Source organism: Mustela erminea, chromosome 9, assembly GCF_009829155.1.
Source record: "Mustela erminea isolate mMusErm1 chromosome 9, mMusErm1.Pri, whole genome shotgun sequence".
NCBI classification, from domain to species: domain Eukaryota; kingdom Metazoa; phylum Chordata; class Mammalia; order Carnivora; family Mustelidae; genus Mustela; species Mustela erminea.
Genome location: NC_045622.1, coordinates 104,441,484 through 104,455,662, shown reverse-complemented (window position 1 = coordinate 104,455,662; position 14,179 = coordinate 104,441,484). Strand labels below are relative to the sequence as shown.

At 63.2% G+C, this 14,179-nt stretch overlaps 1 protein-coding gene and 1 pseudogene across 6 annotated transcripts in view; one reads left to right on the top strand and one right to left on the bottom strand.

Annotated features, from left to right (window-relative positions):
* The window catches only part of MYRF (myelin regulatory factor), a 32,622-nt gene that overhangs the window by 3,690 nt on the left and 14,753 nt on the right, over positions 1-14,179 (bottom strand). For 2 of the 6 annotated variants that reach the window (XM_032356942.1, XM_032356937.1), the window contains exons 4-25: positions 14,081-14,142; positions 12,904-13,183; positions 11,753-12,003; positions 11,534-11,657; positions 9,675-9,870; positions 8,647-8,723; positions 8,363-8,473; positions 7,915-8,005; positions 7,337-7,537; positions 6,946-7,057; positions 6,241-6,350; positions 5,454-5,614; positions 5,309-5,381; positions 4,954-5,042; positions 4,591-4,659; positions 4,088-4,168; positions 3,849-3,937; positions 3,549-3,740; positions 3,047-3,298; positions 1,415-1,517; positions 1,104-1,178; positions 672-777 (exon numbers count right to left, since the gene is read on the bottom strand). In XM_032356942.1, coding sequence (XP_032212833.1) covers positions 672-777; positions 1,104-1,178; positions 1,415-1,517; positions 3,047-3,298; positions 3,549-3,740; positions 3,849-3,937; positions 4,088-4,168; positions 4,591-4,659; positions 4,954-5,042; positions 5,309-5,381; positions 5,454-5,614; positions 6,241-6,350; positions 6,946-7,057; positions 7,337-7,537; positions 7,915-8,005; positions 8,363-8,473; positions 8,647-8,723; positions 9,675-9,870; positions 11,534-11,657; positions 11,753-12,003; positions 12,904-13,183; positions 14,081-14,142 — 2,905 coding nt within the window. Of the gene's footprint in view, positions 1-671; positions 778-1,103; positions 1,179-1,414; positions 1,518-3,046; positions 3,299-3,548; positions 3,741-3,848; positions 3,938-4,087; positions 4,169-4,590; positions 4,660-4,953; positions 5,043-5,308; positions 5,382-5,453; positions 5,615-6,240; positions 6,351-6,945; positions 7,058-7,336; positions 7,538-7,914; positions 8,006-8,362; positions 8,474-8,646; positions 8,724-9,674; positions 9,871-11,533; positions 11,658-11,752; positions 12,004-12,903; positions 13,184-13,817; positions 14,041-14,080; positions 14,143-14,179 lie in introns of those variants that run through there. The other 4 variants (XM_032356939.1, XM_032356943.1, XM_032356940.1 and 1 more) reach the window with 4 other exon arrangements.
* Positions 10,224-11,447, top strand: LOC116598313 (annotated as a pseudogene).

The following is a 14,179-nucleotide window of genomic DNA, read 5'->3' as shown; positions in this document are numbered from 1 at the left end:
ACTTTGGGTCCCATGCGGGTCATGTGGCCAGTGAGGAGCTGGACAAAGAAAGGGTCACGGGCATTTGGTTCTCAGCAGGAGGCAGGCCTCCACAAGGGAGCCTGAGGGGTCTTCCAGACGGGAGGACTGAACCTTGCCGCTGCCCAGCCTGAGCTTGAGGACGGGGCTCCTCCTGTTTCCCGTCTCCTAGTGGGACAGGCTGCCACATGTCCACCTCTGCCCGAAGGCCACACTCTCCCGGGCCTCCCCACCTCTGCACGTGCCCTTCTGCTGTGACACTGGCCTCTTTTCTTTCTCCAGCTGACCCCAGTGACCTCATGCTGCAGGTGTCGTCTTCATTAAACATGACTTTGGGGCGGCTCTTCTCCTTGTCTGAGCACAGACAAGGTTAGCTCTCCCTGCCAGAGACCCCTAGAATACTCTCCCCATGGCCACCACTGCGTTCATCCCAGGTTAGTCCCGGTGGAACTGTTTTCTTCCCCGGGACTCTGGGCAGGGCAGGGAGTGGGAGATGCTCCACTCCTGAGGCCCATGGCCTAAAGGGTCCCTTGTGGAGGTGCCATCACTCTGCCTCCCGGCCCCTTCTCTTGACCTGTTTGGGGGCCCAGTTGTGGCAGGGATGATGAAGCTCCGGGGCCTGCCTGGCCCACAGCTTCCCAGGTGCCTCCTACCTGGGTGTCCTGGTGGGTGTGCAGGCTCTGTGGGAAGCCCCCCTCCTCGCAAGGCTCCTCCTTCGACATCAGGCTGCACAGCGCCACAGACACGGGAGACGAAGAGCTGGGGGAAGGCCAGTTAGCAGGGAAGTGGGGTTCCAAGTTCCTCAACCTGCCCTGCCCCCAGCCAGCCCTCCCACGCCACCTTCGCTGCCCTGCCGAAACAAGCCACGAGTCCTCACACAGCTTGAAAATGAGCCCTTCCGGTCAGGCCCTAGACCGCCCTTTCCCATCTACCATCCCCCACGGCCTTCACACCCCTGCGCAACAGCAGTTTCTAGATGAAGAGCCCAGGGACTGCCAGGGTCGCACAGCCAGAGCAAGGGATAAAGTCAGCATCCCTCCTCAGACCCCTTCCCTGGGCAGCCAAGGCCCCAAGCTGGCACTCACTTCATCTGCAGAGTCAGGCTGAGGTGCAGCGGGGTGCTGCTGCTGACGGGGATGCGGTAGGTGAAGTTTCCAGGCCTGCGGGGGCAAACATGGCTCCTGAGACCAAGGCTACCCTGCTGGAGTCCCTTGCCTGGATACCCCAGCCCCCCGGTCTGTACTGGAGCCCATGGAAAGGGGCTGCCCCACCTTGGGGCAGGGTGGGGGAGGGGGACAAGACCGGGAGGACATCCGGGCCTCCTCCTCCGCACTGCCTGGGCTCATGTCACCTGAGGGAATCTGTCCTTGGGGTGAAGGGAGGGAGCCAGGCCCACCTGCAGGCATCCCCTGGAGCGCAGTACTGGGAAGTGATGGGCATTGACGTCTCCAGCACCTGGATGGAGGTCAGGGAGGGCACTGGGTCTGCAAGGAGAGAGGCTGTGGGGGCAGGGAGGAGGGTGACAAGGTGGGATACGAATAAGCAGCAGCCAAGCCGGTCCTTGCCAGGCTCGCATTCAGTTACTCACACCTTAGCATAAATTAAGTTTCAGGTTATTCTTTCCAGACCACGCACAATGGCCAGGGTCACGCCACCCTTTTCCCTGGCAGCACTACGAAGAGCCACTTCCCATGAGCCTGAGGTCTGCCTCCTCGGCAGAACCCGAACCCCAGGAGCAGGGATGGGTCTTCATATCCCTTGCCAGAGGCATACGGGAGCCCGTGCACAGCCCAAACACGTCTCTCCATGTTCAGTTCGGCGGCTTGACGTTGGTGGCCGGCAGTTAGCCACAGTGGGAGTATTCACCACAGATCAGGACTCTTTCCCTAAGAGCCCAGTGTTAAACACCTCCCAGTGCCCCACTTGTGAGGGCTTGTGGCCTTCTGCGGATGAACTCACCACAGATGGCGGGCTGGGCCGGGGGTTCTGAGGTGTGACGTGGCAGGTGAGGGAGATAAGGCTTTCTTGGTCATCTACGGGCTGGCTGCTGCCTGACCCGCCCCGCCCCCCCAACCTAGGAAGGGGAAGCTGGGCCCACAGAACATCTGCTGGACCTGACACATTTTCAGCTTCATGAGGCACAACCCAGGCACACAAAGACCCCTACCCCCATCCCGCAGGATCCAGTATGCCCTTGGGGTCACCGACAGATACCAGATAAAGACAAGATGGAAGGTACCCTTCTCATTTCTCTTCTGGGCAAACTCCTGTGGTCCTTCAGAGACTCAGCTCCAATGTCACCTCCTCCAGAGAGGCCTTCCTGATCACCTCCCCACCTCAGCCTGGATGAAGTGCCCTCCCCAGTCACCAAGCTGCTAGCGTATCCCCTCAGTGCCCCGTCACGCTAGTACACTACTGTGTTCTCAGGTGTCTGAGCCATCTGGGGTCAGGGCATGTCTGTCTTCATCACCCCAAGCACCCTGTACAGAGCCAGCCACAGAGCAGCGGCCCCGGAAATGGTTGGCCCAGTGAGCAGCCCCCGGTGGGGTTTACCTATCACTTTGTACTTTAATCTCAGCAAGTCACAGTTTCAAAGCTTTTTTTTTTTTTCTTTAAGCCACAAAAACCACCAAATGAAAGCTGATAAAGAGGCCCATTACCAAGAGCAGAGCCACCGGGCTGAAGCCCAGGAGGCCCCTGGCCGCCTCTGTGACATCCGGGGCCCTGGCATCAGGCAGACGTGGGGTGGGAGTCCAGGTCTGCTGCTGCCCGGCCACACGACCCAGCTCCGGTTTCCCCCTCTGACCTACGGGGATGATCCCTTCCTTGCAGGGATGCGTGAGCCCTGAAGGAGGAGAGCTACATAGGCTCCTGGCCTGATGGCGGGACTTTGCAATGCCCAGCAGATGTCTGTGGACAGTCCTGCGCCAGGCCTTCCGCCGACCGGGCTGAGATGCGCCCAGACCAGTGAGCTTTGCTGGCTGAGCTGACATGGTGGCAGTGGCGGGGGGACGAGTAGGGCAAGTACCTGGCTGGTCCCCGGCCTGAGTGGGCTGAGCAGGGCTCAGGCCAGGCTGGGGGACCCCTCGACGGGTCCGGCCGTGGAGACCAAGGCTGGGGCTGTTCTTGGCTTTGCCCTGCCCTCCAGGGAAGGGGACCGCAGGGCTGGCCAGAGGCTCTGAGCTCTTTGGATGCTTGGAGTGGCCAATACCATTGGCTGACAGGCTCCACGACTTGGCTCTGATGTTGGTGACGGGCAGCAAAGCCATCTGGCTGGGGCCTGTGGGTAGAATGAGGAGTAAGCTGAGAAGAGGGACCTGGCTGCCTCCTGTCTGGCTTTCTCCAGGACTTCACCAGACTCTGGGTGACCCCCCATCTGCCTCTTTATCCCTTCAGGGAGACCCACCGACCTTTCTCCAGAGCCTCATTCTGGGCTGCAGGCTACTCTCCCCCCAATGAGTCTTTGGGGCCTTTCTCTGGACTCCTATAAAATCCCTTCAGCGCAAACCCTGGAGCCGAGAGAGCCATACCTGAGCTGTTGGTGGAGGGGCTGGGACTGGGCCTGAGGCCATGGCCAGGTTTAAAGCTGGGGCCAAGACTAGGGGCTGCAGTAGGGCTAGGAGTAGCTGAGGAGCAGCAGACGACCGGGCAAGGGTGGCTGGAGCACAGGTCCAAGGTGGGGATGACCGGACCCGGGGCCGAGCTGGTCAGGCCAGTGGTAACTGAGGAAGCCAGAGGCTATATGAGCCAGAGGTGGGCAGCTGAGCCCCCTCCCAGAACACAGCTCCCTGCCCCCATCCCCACCCTCCAGACCCACGGCAGGCACGCACCCAGCAGCAGAGAGGGTGGTGTGCCTGGCACCCCAGTGGTCACAGGGGACTGTCGGAGCTGGGTGGTCCCGAAGCTCTGGCTGGACCTGCTGGGGAGGGGTGGGCTGAGCTCAGAGGGACTGCAAGAGCCTGGTCGGGGAGGCCTGGGAGTCCCAGAGAGGTGGACAGGGATGGCGGAAAAGAGGCAGGGAGCCAGGAGCCAGAGGTAAGGAGGGAGGGCACTTGGTCCAGACACGTACCATGGGCACATGGCCTCGCTCCCCCCAGGGTGCTGGGGCCGGAGCAGGGCCAGAAGACAGGAAGTGGACACGGCAAAAGAGCTAAGGGGCGGCAGAGAGGAAAAAGAGGGGGACAGGTGCAGGGGAGGAGAGAGAAAAGACACGGTCAGAGAGAGCCCTGGAGCTGAGGTGGAAGTGGGCAGACAGAGCCCAGGGTCCCGCCCTGGCCTTCCATCCCCGCCGACTCCCCCCTTCCAACCTGGGCCCCTCAGATGCCCCCTGACTCGCAGAGGCCCAGCTACCTCGAGGAGCACTGAGTAGAAATGTTGGCTTCAGCGGGGACCATGGCTGCCCCTCCTCCAGGGAGACCTTCCCACCCACCCCTGCAAGCCCCAGCAGGCTGAGAGCCAAGGTGCCGTCCCCATCAGAGAAGACAGCTTCCACGGCTCCTCTGCCCCCAGGCTGCCCACCAAAGCCCTCCTGTCCTGGCAGCTTGGCCGGCAGCCAGGCCTCCAGGGACATACCCATCGGTTTCTACCAGGTCCTCCTCGGTGCGCAGGCTCAGCACATACAGTGTGGACATGGACACCACGCTGGGAGCCACAAAAAAGGGCCACGGTTAGAGCTGGAGCCACGGTCCTGGCCCTCTCCTTTGGGCAGGGTCTGTGGTCCTTGGCTCCAGGGGCTGGGCTCGGGAATGAGTGATGTCTCTCCACAGGTCTCCCCAGCCCCAGGGCCACAGGACAGAAAGAGGCGGCCCTCTTCCCTCCCTGAAACCTCAGGGAGGTATCGTCTCCCAGCCACATCTTCCTCTTCCTCCACGCCTGGCCCCAAGGGCAGCTCAAGTCCCCCAGCCAGCCACCCCTGGAGCCCAGAGCACAAGTCACCTGAAGGCCATGACCACCACCAGGGCGATGATGGTTCCCTGCAGAAAGCGCTGGCTGATGCAGGCCTGGTCTGGGACCACAGAAGATGGCTGAGGACCGAGAGGAAAGGGGGAAGAAGCAGAAAAGGCCCAGACTTAGGGAGCCCATGATGTCACTTGGTGTGGGCTCTGCTGGGGGTGGGGGTGCTAAGGCCGACTGACTCCTACAGTGGGGGGTGGGGGCTGGGGAGAGGAAGGGAGAGGAAGGAGAAACAGGGCCAGAGAGCTCCAGAGCTGGAAGAGAGGAGCCCTCGAGGTCGGCAAGCCTGGAGAGGAGGGCCCAGCCCAACCTGCCTCCCACCTGCCCCCAGCCTCACCTTGCTGGCCACCTTGGGGGGCCTCTTCTTGTGGGGGACACTGCCCGCTCGGCTGAACTGGCTTCCCGCATGGCTGCAGCAAGAGGGCCAGGGTCAGAGGTGCCTCCGGGAAGGGGGTGTCCCCTTGCCTGGCCCACGCCCGCACCTGAAGGCGCCCGAGCTGCCGGTGGACTTGAGGCTGTCCAGCCGCCGCAGTCTGGCCAGCCTGTGGCTCCAGCGCTCCAGCTCGTCAATGCGCGTCTCCAAGTTGTCGGTGAGCTTGCACAGCTCCTTCACGGCCCCCACGTTCTCCATGAAGATGCGCTCCTGCCGCGGGCCACGGGCAAGGTCAGTGCCCGGGAGCCCTTGGCGACGGGGAGTGGGGGGGGGGTGCCCTCCACGCTTTCCTACCCAGGCCAGCCCCAGTGCCCCCGCCTCCCCCTGTCTGCCTCCAAGCGGCACCCCCACCTCTGCCCTGTTGCTTGGGCCATCTGGCCCATCAGAACTGCGCTTCCCACCCCTAACCCCCGTCAGAACACTGTCTCTCGGAGGTGCCGGCCTCTCTGATCTCATGAACGTGGGGTCTCAGGCTTGGGCTCCTCACTATTCAGCCCAAGCCAAAGCACAGGACTTCATCCTCACCATAAGCCACATTTAAGCTTTGCGACAGCCACCTGGGAAGCCCTAAACCTTCTTTCCAAGGGGAGGAAAATAACCCCCCAGGGAGCTTCCTCTTGCTGTGGACCACACAAGCAGAGTGTCGCCAGTCCCCGGGCCCCGGAACGCTCACCCCCTTCCGTGAGGGGTGGGGAGGAGGCTCTGGACACACCGTGAGTGAGGACCGGGTTGCCCTCACCCTCTGCGCGGGAGTTGAACGAAGCTGGAGTTGGAACGCCCTCCAGCCGGCCCCACCCCGGCCCTTGCCCCCACCCCATCCTCCCACCCCCGCACACCTTGTTCACCACCAAGAAGTTCTCTATGGTTTTCCCATTGGCAAAGACAACATCTCCAGTGTCCTTCACGGCCTCCGGCAGGATCTCCTTCACTTCCTGGGCGATGACACCTGGGGGGTTGGTGGGGGGAGGGTGGAGAACACCCACAGAACCAGCATGTAAGGAGGGGGCCCAGTTTGAGGAGGGCCAAATTCTGGGGACCAGAGATTTGGGATCCAAGGTGCTCTGGAGCAGGGGGCTCTGTTCCCCAGTTCCGGTGTGGGGTTCCCCGAACTGGAGTAATGGTGGACTCCTGGGAGGAAGGATCCCAGTGGAAGTGGGCAGAGATGAAGGCAGGATTCACCTAAGGAGCCCAGGATCCCAGGACTAGGATTCTGAAACTTCCGGTGTCAAGGTGGGTAGCCACCCGGCACCCGGGGCCGGGGTGTGTGTGTGTGTGTGTGTGTGTGTGTGTGTGTGTGTGGGGCCGGGGTGGGTGGGTGGGTGTGTGTGTGTGTGTGTGTGTGTGTGTGTGTGGCGATTTTCCAAGGGCTGAGGGCCGGGTTTCTAAAGGGAAGGATTCCCTGGGTAGGAATTCCAGGGAGTCAGGGGGAGGGGGTCCTGGGAGTGGGGTCTCCAGCTGGCTGGGACAGTGGGCGGGGTGACTGGGGACCGAGGTTGCCGGGTCCTGGACCCCAGCCCCAGTCCGCGCAGGCCGGTCCCTACCCGTCTCTGGCGCCGTGGCCTCGATGCCCGCCGTGGCGGCAAACTCCGGCTTGTATCTGTAGTGCACCAGGCGCATGCGCGAGATCCTCTTCAGCTGCTCGGTGGTGTCCACCTGCGCGGAAACCAGGACCGAGACTGAACCCCTCCCCAGCCAACGTGGGCCCTGGAGCTCAAGACGGAAGCGGCCTCGGCTCCGCGGTGCGGCGGAGACCTTGCAGCACCAGGGTCCAGTGACGCAGAAATCTAGGGCCTGCCTCCCTCACCAACTTGCCCTTCCACCTGGCCCCGCCCCTCCACGGGCCCCGCCCCCACACGACGTCCGCCCCTCCTGCGGGGAACGCAGCTCTCCCTGCCCCACAGTCCTGCCCCTCATCCACAGCCCCGCCCCCACCTCCTGCACGTGCTCCTTGGCCCGCAGGTCCGATGGGTGCATGAGAGAGCCCATGACCTTGACGTTGCCGTGCACGACCAGCGCCTCATCAGGCCTGTCCGTGTTGATGCCCACACGACCATGGTGGAAGACAGTGTCGGGCACCTGCGCCCGCTGCCACAGCACGTCGCTGTCACTCTCAAACTGGCCGGGGTTGGAGGCCTACCACAAATTGGGGGTGGGGTTGGATCAGTCCCAGGGAACGGGGGACCTGCAGTGACCTGGCAAAAGGGGAAACCATGCAGCCACCCCTCTAGCTCCAGGCCAGGATCCTCACCCCACCACGCCCAAATTAAACTGCCCCTGGCACTGTGGCACCTTTCAGTCCCTTGCAAGATCTCAGAGGGCTACCCAGGCCTTGTCCACCTCCACCCTTGTGAAGGAGACACTGTGGCTCAGAGGATGGGAACTTGCCCAAAGTCACCCAGCTAGGGCCCAGCAGGATCAGCACTCTAGCTCCCGTCTCCCCAGAACCCCGGTATTTTTCCTGGGTGCTGCTTTTCCCAGCTCTTGATCCCCTAGGAGGAGGGAGCCCTCACCCTCACGATGATGCGTTCTGAGATCTGGGCAGCCAGCGTGTAGTTCTGGTTCTGTGCGTGGGCCTGGAGGGCCACCACCAGCATGAAGTACCTGGGGTGCACAGGGGTTTAGAGGCACCCAGGGTCCTGCCCCACCTGCCCCCATCCCATGTCTGGGGTACAGTGCCCAGGCTCCCGGCACCCCCCCGTGGGAAGAGGGCATTAACACCTTAGCCTCCAGTGGAAGAACCCGAGTCCCCACTAGAGTCAGAAGTTCCCCAAGACCCGCTGCTAGAACCCCAGGGAGGGTTCTAGGGAGCTGCTAAGTCCATTAGCCTTAGGTGTGAGGCTCAGGTGTCTCTTCTGTACAATGGGTCAGTGTGTGGGACACTGTGACAGTGGGCAGCGTCTTCCTGCCCCTCCTGCTTAGATCTGGAGGGCCTGGCGGGGCCGGGCGCAGCCCACTCACCTCTGGTCGGGGTTGGGTTTGCCCTTCTTACGCATGTTGTTGGCCGTGGTCTCGCTGAAGTGCAGGCGCCCCACGGTCACCTTCGTGACCTGCTCAGGGGGTAGGTTGACCCTGCAGAGGAGTAGCAGGGACTCAGGAGGCGGGGAGGTGGCTTCGAAGAGCCAGGCCCGCAGTCAGGAATGCGTAGGAGGCAGGTACCATGGCCCCCCTAGGCTCCCAGGCCAGCTCCAGGGCTGGCCAGCCCATCTAGAACCACCGCCCAACCCCCAAGGTCAGATACTCACGTGACAGGGTTAAAGGGCCGCTTGCTCCGGTCCGACTGGGACTGCTCGATATTGATCGACTGATTCAGGGCCTCCAGCTGCGGGAGAAGCCGAGGCCGGTGACCCATCTGGGCCAGGGTCCCCGCCTGGTTCTGCCTCCCTTTAGCCGCTCAGCCCAGGCCTGGCCCAGCCAGAGCTCCCCCAGAAGTGGAAGCATGGCCCTCCCGTCAGTGAGGGCACAGTCACCCTGCTCTCCCAGCTCCACACGCACCCACTCGAGCCTTCCACGGACACACGGCCCGCACCTCCACATACGTCCCCCAAGCTGACCTCCATCAATACCCGCTCCCACCCAAACCCCCACACTCCCCAGACCCTCTCCCACACCCACGTCCCTGCAGCCCCTCCATGAGTGATGGCTGAGCTGCGCCAAGGCCAGGTCCGGCCTGGATCCCTGCCCTGAAGGAAACACAGGCAGCCATGTGCCCCCAGGGAGCTCACGGGCTCCAAATCAACAACTCCTAGGGGAGAGGCGCTAGAAAGACCCCAGAGAAGGAGCCTCAGGACAGTTGTCCCCAAGGACTAAGGACTGCAGCAGAGAGAACAGAAAGGCCAAGGAGCAGTCTGCCAGGAGAGGAGGGGTAGAATGGGCAGTCTCCGTGTGTCCCAGAGAAGGGGAGCTGCCTCAGGAGAGCAGGGGTGGTGAATGGGCACAACAGGTCTGGGGCACAAGCGATGGCAGAGCTGCAGGGAAGGGCTCGTCCCAAAGGCCTTTGTGGGCTAAGCTCAGAAGTCAGGGCTTTGCTGGGAAGGCAGCAGGTGCTCTAGAAGAATGGCAAGTGTCAGGGGCACCTGGGGTGCTCAGTGGGTTAAAGCTCAGTCATGATCCCAAGGTCTGGGCTGGGGGTGTAGCCTTGGGATCACTGGGCAGAGAAGGAATCAGGAAGCACAGCTGGGAAGGGGCTTTGCTTTGGGGTCTTTCAACTCCCCCCAAGGACTCCTGGCTCCCCTCCACTCCCCTCCCATCCTCGCTGAGCCCCCAAACCTGCCTTCACTCCGTGCAGTTTCAGGTAGAAGCAGTCAAGGGGCTTGAGGCCTTCGGGCGTCTTGACGTACTTGGGCTCGCCCAGCAGGCCGATGTACACCGTGACCTGGAAGTGGTTCTTCTTCTGGCACACAAACGCGTCATCGCCCACCGAGAAGTTGAAGCCCTTGTCGGCGTCTACGCGGTAGGTGAGCATGGGCCTAGGGGCAGGGGAGGGTACTTGCCAGAGGCTCCCCCCGCCAAAGCCAGGCGTGGAATATCCCTCTCCAGTGTCTGCCTTCCAGAGCGGTTTCCTATCCAGTAGCCATCCCCCGGATCCTCAGACCAGGCATGGGGCTGCCCCCCACCTCTCAGAAGTGGAAACTGAGTCCCCAGAAGGATCTGAGCTCAGGTTTGCCAACTCTTGGGCCAATATTCTTTCCTCTGTGTGGCTGAGCCCAGCCCACCCTGGTGATGGGGCACATGGGGCAAGACCCCTGAGGCCCACCCAAGGGGAGTGAACTCCTGAGGAGGGGGCTTCACGGCCCCTCATCACACTTGGCTCCTTCCCAGAATGCTGCCTGAAGCCCCCTCCCTCGCAGGAGACCGGGTGAGAGGGGATGGTCTGCAGAGCTTCACGGGCCTGACAGCTGGTTGCCATGGAAACGGTGGGACCAGGCGCCGGCTCGGCACTGGCCCAGCCCCAGCCCACTGGCTTGCTCAAGCCCCCGAAGTCCTCGCCCTGACTTCTCCAGCTGCCCAGGTGAGGACAGGGGCACTCTGGGCAACAGAGACTCAGCTTCAGTCTACCCATCTGTCGCTAGGCAAGGATGCCAAGCATGGATTCTCTGGGGGGGACCACCAGGTGGCAGGAAAGGGGGCAACTATGGGCCCATCCTCACCCAGGTCCCTAGGCACAAGCAGTGCTCCTGATGCCCAGGGTCCCGCTGAAGGAAGATGGGCAGAAAATGATTCCAAACTCGGGGGAGGAGGCTTGGGGGCTTGGCTAACATCTGCAGAAGGCCTGGAGCTCCACCCACCTGCCGGCCTAGGGGAACACCCAGGAAGTACACTGGGGGCCCCAGCTGCCAGCTTCCTGGCCTTAGGGCCTGAGATGGCAGGGCTGGCCTGGGAAGCATGGTGGGAAGAGTGGGGGGATCCTCCCCAGGCCATAAGGGTGGGAGCCCCAAAGACCTCTTCCCCCATCCTGACAGGACCTCCAGGGAGCCTTCAACCACGACAGCAGCTGGATCACCCACCCAGCCTCAAGGGCTTCTGGCTTCTTGCCCACACAGCCTGGGGCGCCCAGCTCCAGAAGGCTGCTCTCAGCCACCCTGCCCAGGCCTGGCAGTGTCCAAAGGGCCTTGCCCTCACCCCCACGGGACCTCTGCAGCAGTGAGGGGAGTGGTCCCAACAGTGCTGCTGGCCTGGTCCCAGGAAGCTGAATCCAGCATGGGTGGGTACAGAGGGAGAGCTCGGAATGCCCGCCCGGACAGCCTGTCCTCCCCCACCTGCTCCGCCCTCTGTCCCAGGGAGGGGGCTGCTGGGAGGGCCCTGCCAACACAGCTTCCTGCTACCTTCCTGGAATGCAGAAGGAGTGGGGGAGGAGGAGCCAGAAAACACCCATCCACCCCCTTCTCCCTCCCTAGGCTCCCACTGGCCCCTCCCTGACAGACACCACCTCCTTAAGGAGGCCGTGGGTAGGCCCACAAGTCCTAAACCCCGAGGGCCTGTCCTAGCTCTGCCCTGAGCCTGCTGCTCTCCCGTAACCGGGGCCCATGTGGTGCCCAGTGTGCTCCCAGGTCCTGTCTGGGGCCTTGACACTGGGGGGTGGGGGGTGGGGAATGCCCCATGTGGTGGCAGGAGAGGGGGCGGGGCACTCACAGCTCCTTGTAATTTGCGTCATACAGCGTGGCCCACTTGTTCTGCTGATGCGGTTGCCACTTGATGGACTGGTAATTGGGGTCCAGGTAGGAGCCACTGAGGCTATCACTGTCCTGCAGGAGACCTGGAGGGAGGGAGCAACCATGTGGGCCCTGTGCCCCATGCCCCTACCTCAAGGGGAGCTGGCCCGCTGTGAGCTCAAGCAGGCCAGGCACATACCTGGTGAGGGTGCCCCTGGCGGGTGCCAAGGTGGTGTCTGGACCCGGGCGATGCTGAGGGGCAAGGAGCCGGGCCCTGGTGAGAGGGGGCCCTGGGGAGGCCAGGGTGGGGATGGGGCTCGAGCTGGGTGTGGGGGCAGTGTCGCTGCGGTCCCGGGCTCCTGTTTGATCATTCCATTCAGCATCTGGGCATTGAGGGTGTTGGAAGGTGATTCGGAGTGCTTCCTCTTCTTGGAGGGGTGTGCGGGGAGCCTGGGGACAACACAGAGGCATGCCATGGGGGGCTGGCTCGTTCCTGAGCCCCTTCCCCTCCCCCGGGCAGTAGCCCCTTCCCCTCTTCACCCCATTTCAGCAAGATATGCCCAATCCAGAGGACGCCCCTCCAAAAAAGCTTTACCTCCTCAGTGCTCCCGCATCGCTCTGTAAGGTCATTCCCTGCTTCTGTCACTCCTCTCTACCCCCTGGACCATGGAACCAGGAGGGCAGAAGCCACACCTGACTTGTCTGTGTGTCCCCGTCAGGCCCAGCTGTGGGCCTGGTGCACAGAGTCCCCCAGTAGTTTGTGGAATGAACAAGCCAGTCCCTTCCCTGGGGTGTCATCCTCAGGGCCACCCTTGAGAGTGGGGACTCCACAGAGAGCAGCCTCCGAGGCTGGAAACAAGCCCCAGGGGGCGTGGGCCGCCAAGGCTGGGAAGGCGAGTTTCTTGGGGAGTAGGCTATGGAGCCTTGTCCTGAACTAAACCTTCCATGACATGTGGATGTCTCAAACAAACAGATAAAAGGACAATTCCACTGTTTGGGGTCAGAGCAGGAGCCCCCGGACTCCCTGAATAGGTTGGATAGTCACTGGTGTCTGGGGAAAGGCACAGCCCGAGGTTCGTCCCGGCTCTGTCCCATCCTAGTTCCGTGCCCCCCGACAAGCATTTCCTCCCCCTGGGAGCCTCAGTTTACCTATCTGGGCAATGGGGGTGGCCACACTCACCAAATAAGGTCGTCAGAAGCATGTGGCCGTAGCTACAGAGCTGCTGAGGGGGCACCTCCATAGGCACACGCTTACCCCCATCTCGTGGGGGCAGAGCTCCCCCCAGGCCCCAGTGCCATCTCTGCCCCGCCCGGGTCCCCACCCCCCAAACCCACCTGCCCCAGGCTTACTCAGCTCCGTGCTGCTGCAGCAGCTGGTGTAGCATCTGGGACTGCTGAGTGTGGTGCAGATCGCTGGGCACGAGCCCCTGCCCCATGGCAGCATAGGCGGGCATCGGGGGCTCGGCCTTCATGTACAGGTCCCGCGGCAAGACGGGGTAGTGAGGTGGAGGGGGCGGGGGCGGCGGGGGGCCTGGGAGGTGGGCTGGAGGTGGAGGCGGGTGCTCCAGGCGAGGAGGCACGCCCACGTGGCACAGGGTCTCGGGGGTTATGGTGCGCAGGAGATGGGAGTCTGCAGGAGAGATGGTGGAGGGTGGGCATCAGGGACCTACGTCACTCAGGTCCCTGGGCACAGGGTTTCCCACCCTCTCCTGAGACCAGTCCCAGGAGGGAGGTGGGCTAGGCAGCCTGAGGCTGGCCACTAGAAGCCCAGGCAGGGAGACAAGCCCCTGTCCAGGGGCCGGATGGGCAGCTTTAGCTTCTGCTCACCCCGCCCCCCACCCCGCCGCCCCCGGCCGTCCTAACTGGCTCCTTCCCCCCAAGCCTGGCTGCCCAGCGTCCTCCCCTGGCCCCTCTCAGTCCGGATGCTCCTCTGAGCCTCAGGAAGGAGTCTCGGGGGGCCCCCCAGCACAGTCCTGCAGCAGCCCTTCTCCATCCGGCAGCCCCTCTAGCGGGCTCCCAGGGGCCAGCCCCCCAGCTCCCTTTGTTCCCCAGGAGGCATTCCAGAAATGTTTTTGGTAAGATAAACAGAACTCTTGACCCCTTTCTGGGCTGTGGGGAGACGGCTGCCCGAGATCCTTCTGCTTTTGGCCACCTGGGGGCCGCAGCACCCCTGGCACCCTCCCCCACCAAGGGAGGTGGGCCCAGGAGGTCAACCAGGCCTGCACTCTGGCTGTACCCACGGCCTTCCCCGGCCGTCCACTTACCACCGAAGGGTGCGTCCATGATGGCGCAGGCGGGCAGGCGGGTGGCATCGCCGGCAGGGACAGGTTCTCAGAGGCCGGGCCAGGCCCCCCACCCGCCAGTGGGGAGACAATAGCCAGCGCCGGGGAGTATTTGACCAGCGATAATCTGGGCCTGTTGGGCGGCCGCTGGCCCCCTCCCTCCCTTGCTCCCTCCCTCCCCGATAAGGCCGCCCCAACCACTTGCCCAAACCCCAGAGGGGGAGGGCGGTGCCCGCTGGACTCACCATTCACCTGCTGGGGGGAGTAGGCCTCGGAGCCCGAGTCTGGGGGAGAATCCGGCAGCGTGCTGCAGGGGAGGAAGGCGCCGTTGGGCAGGGGCCGGG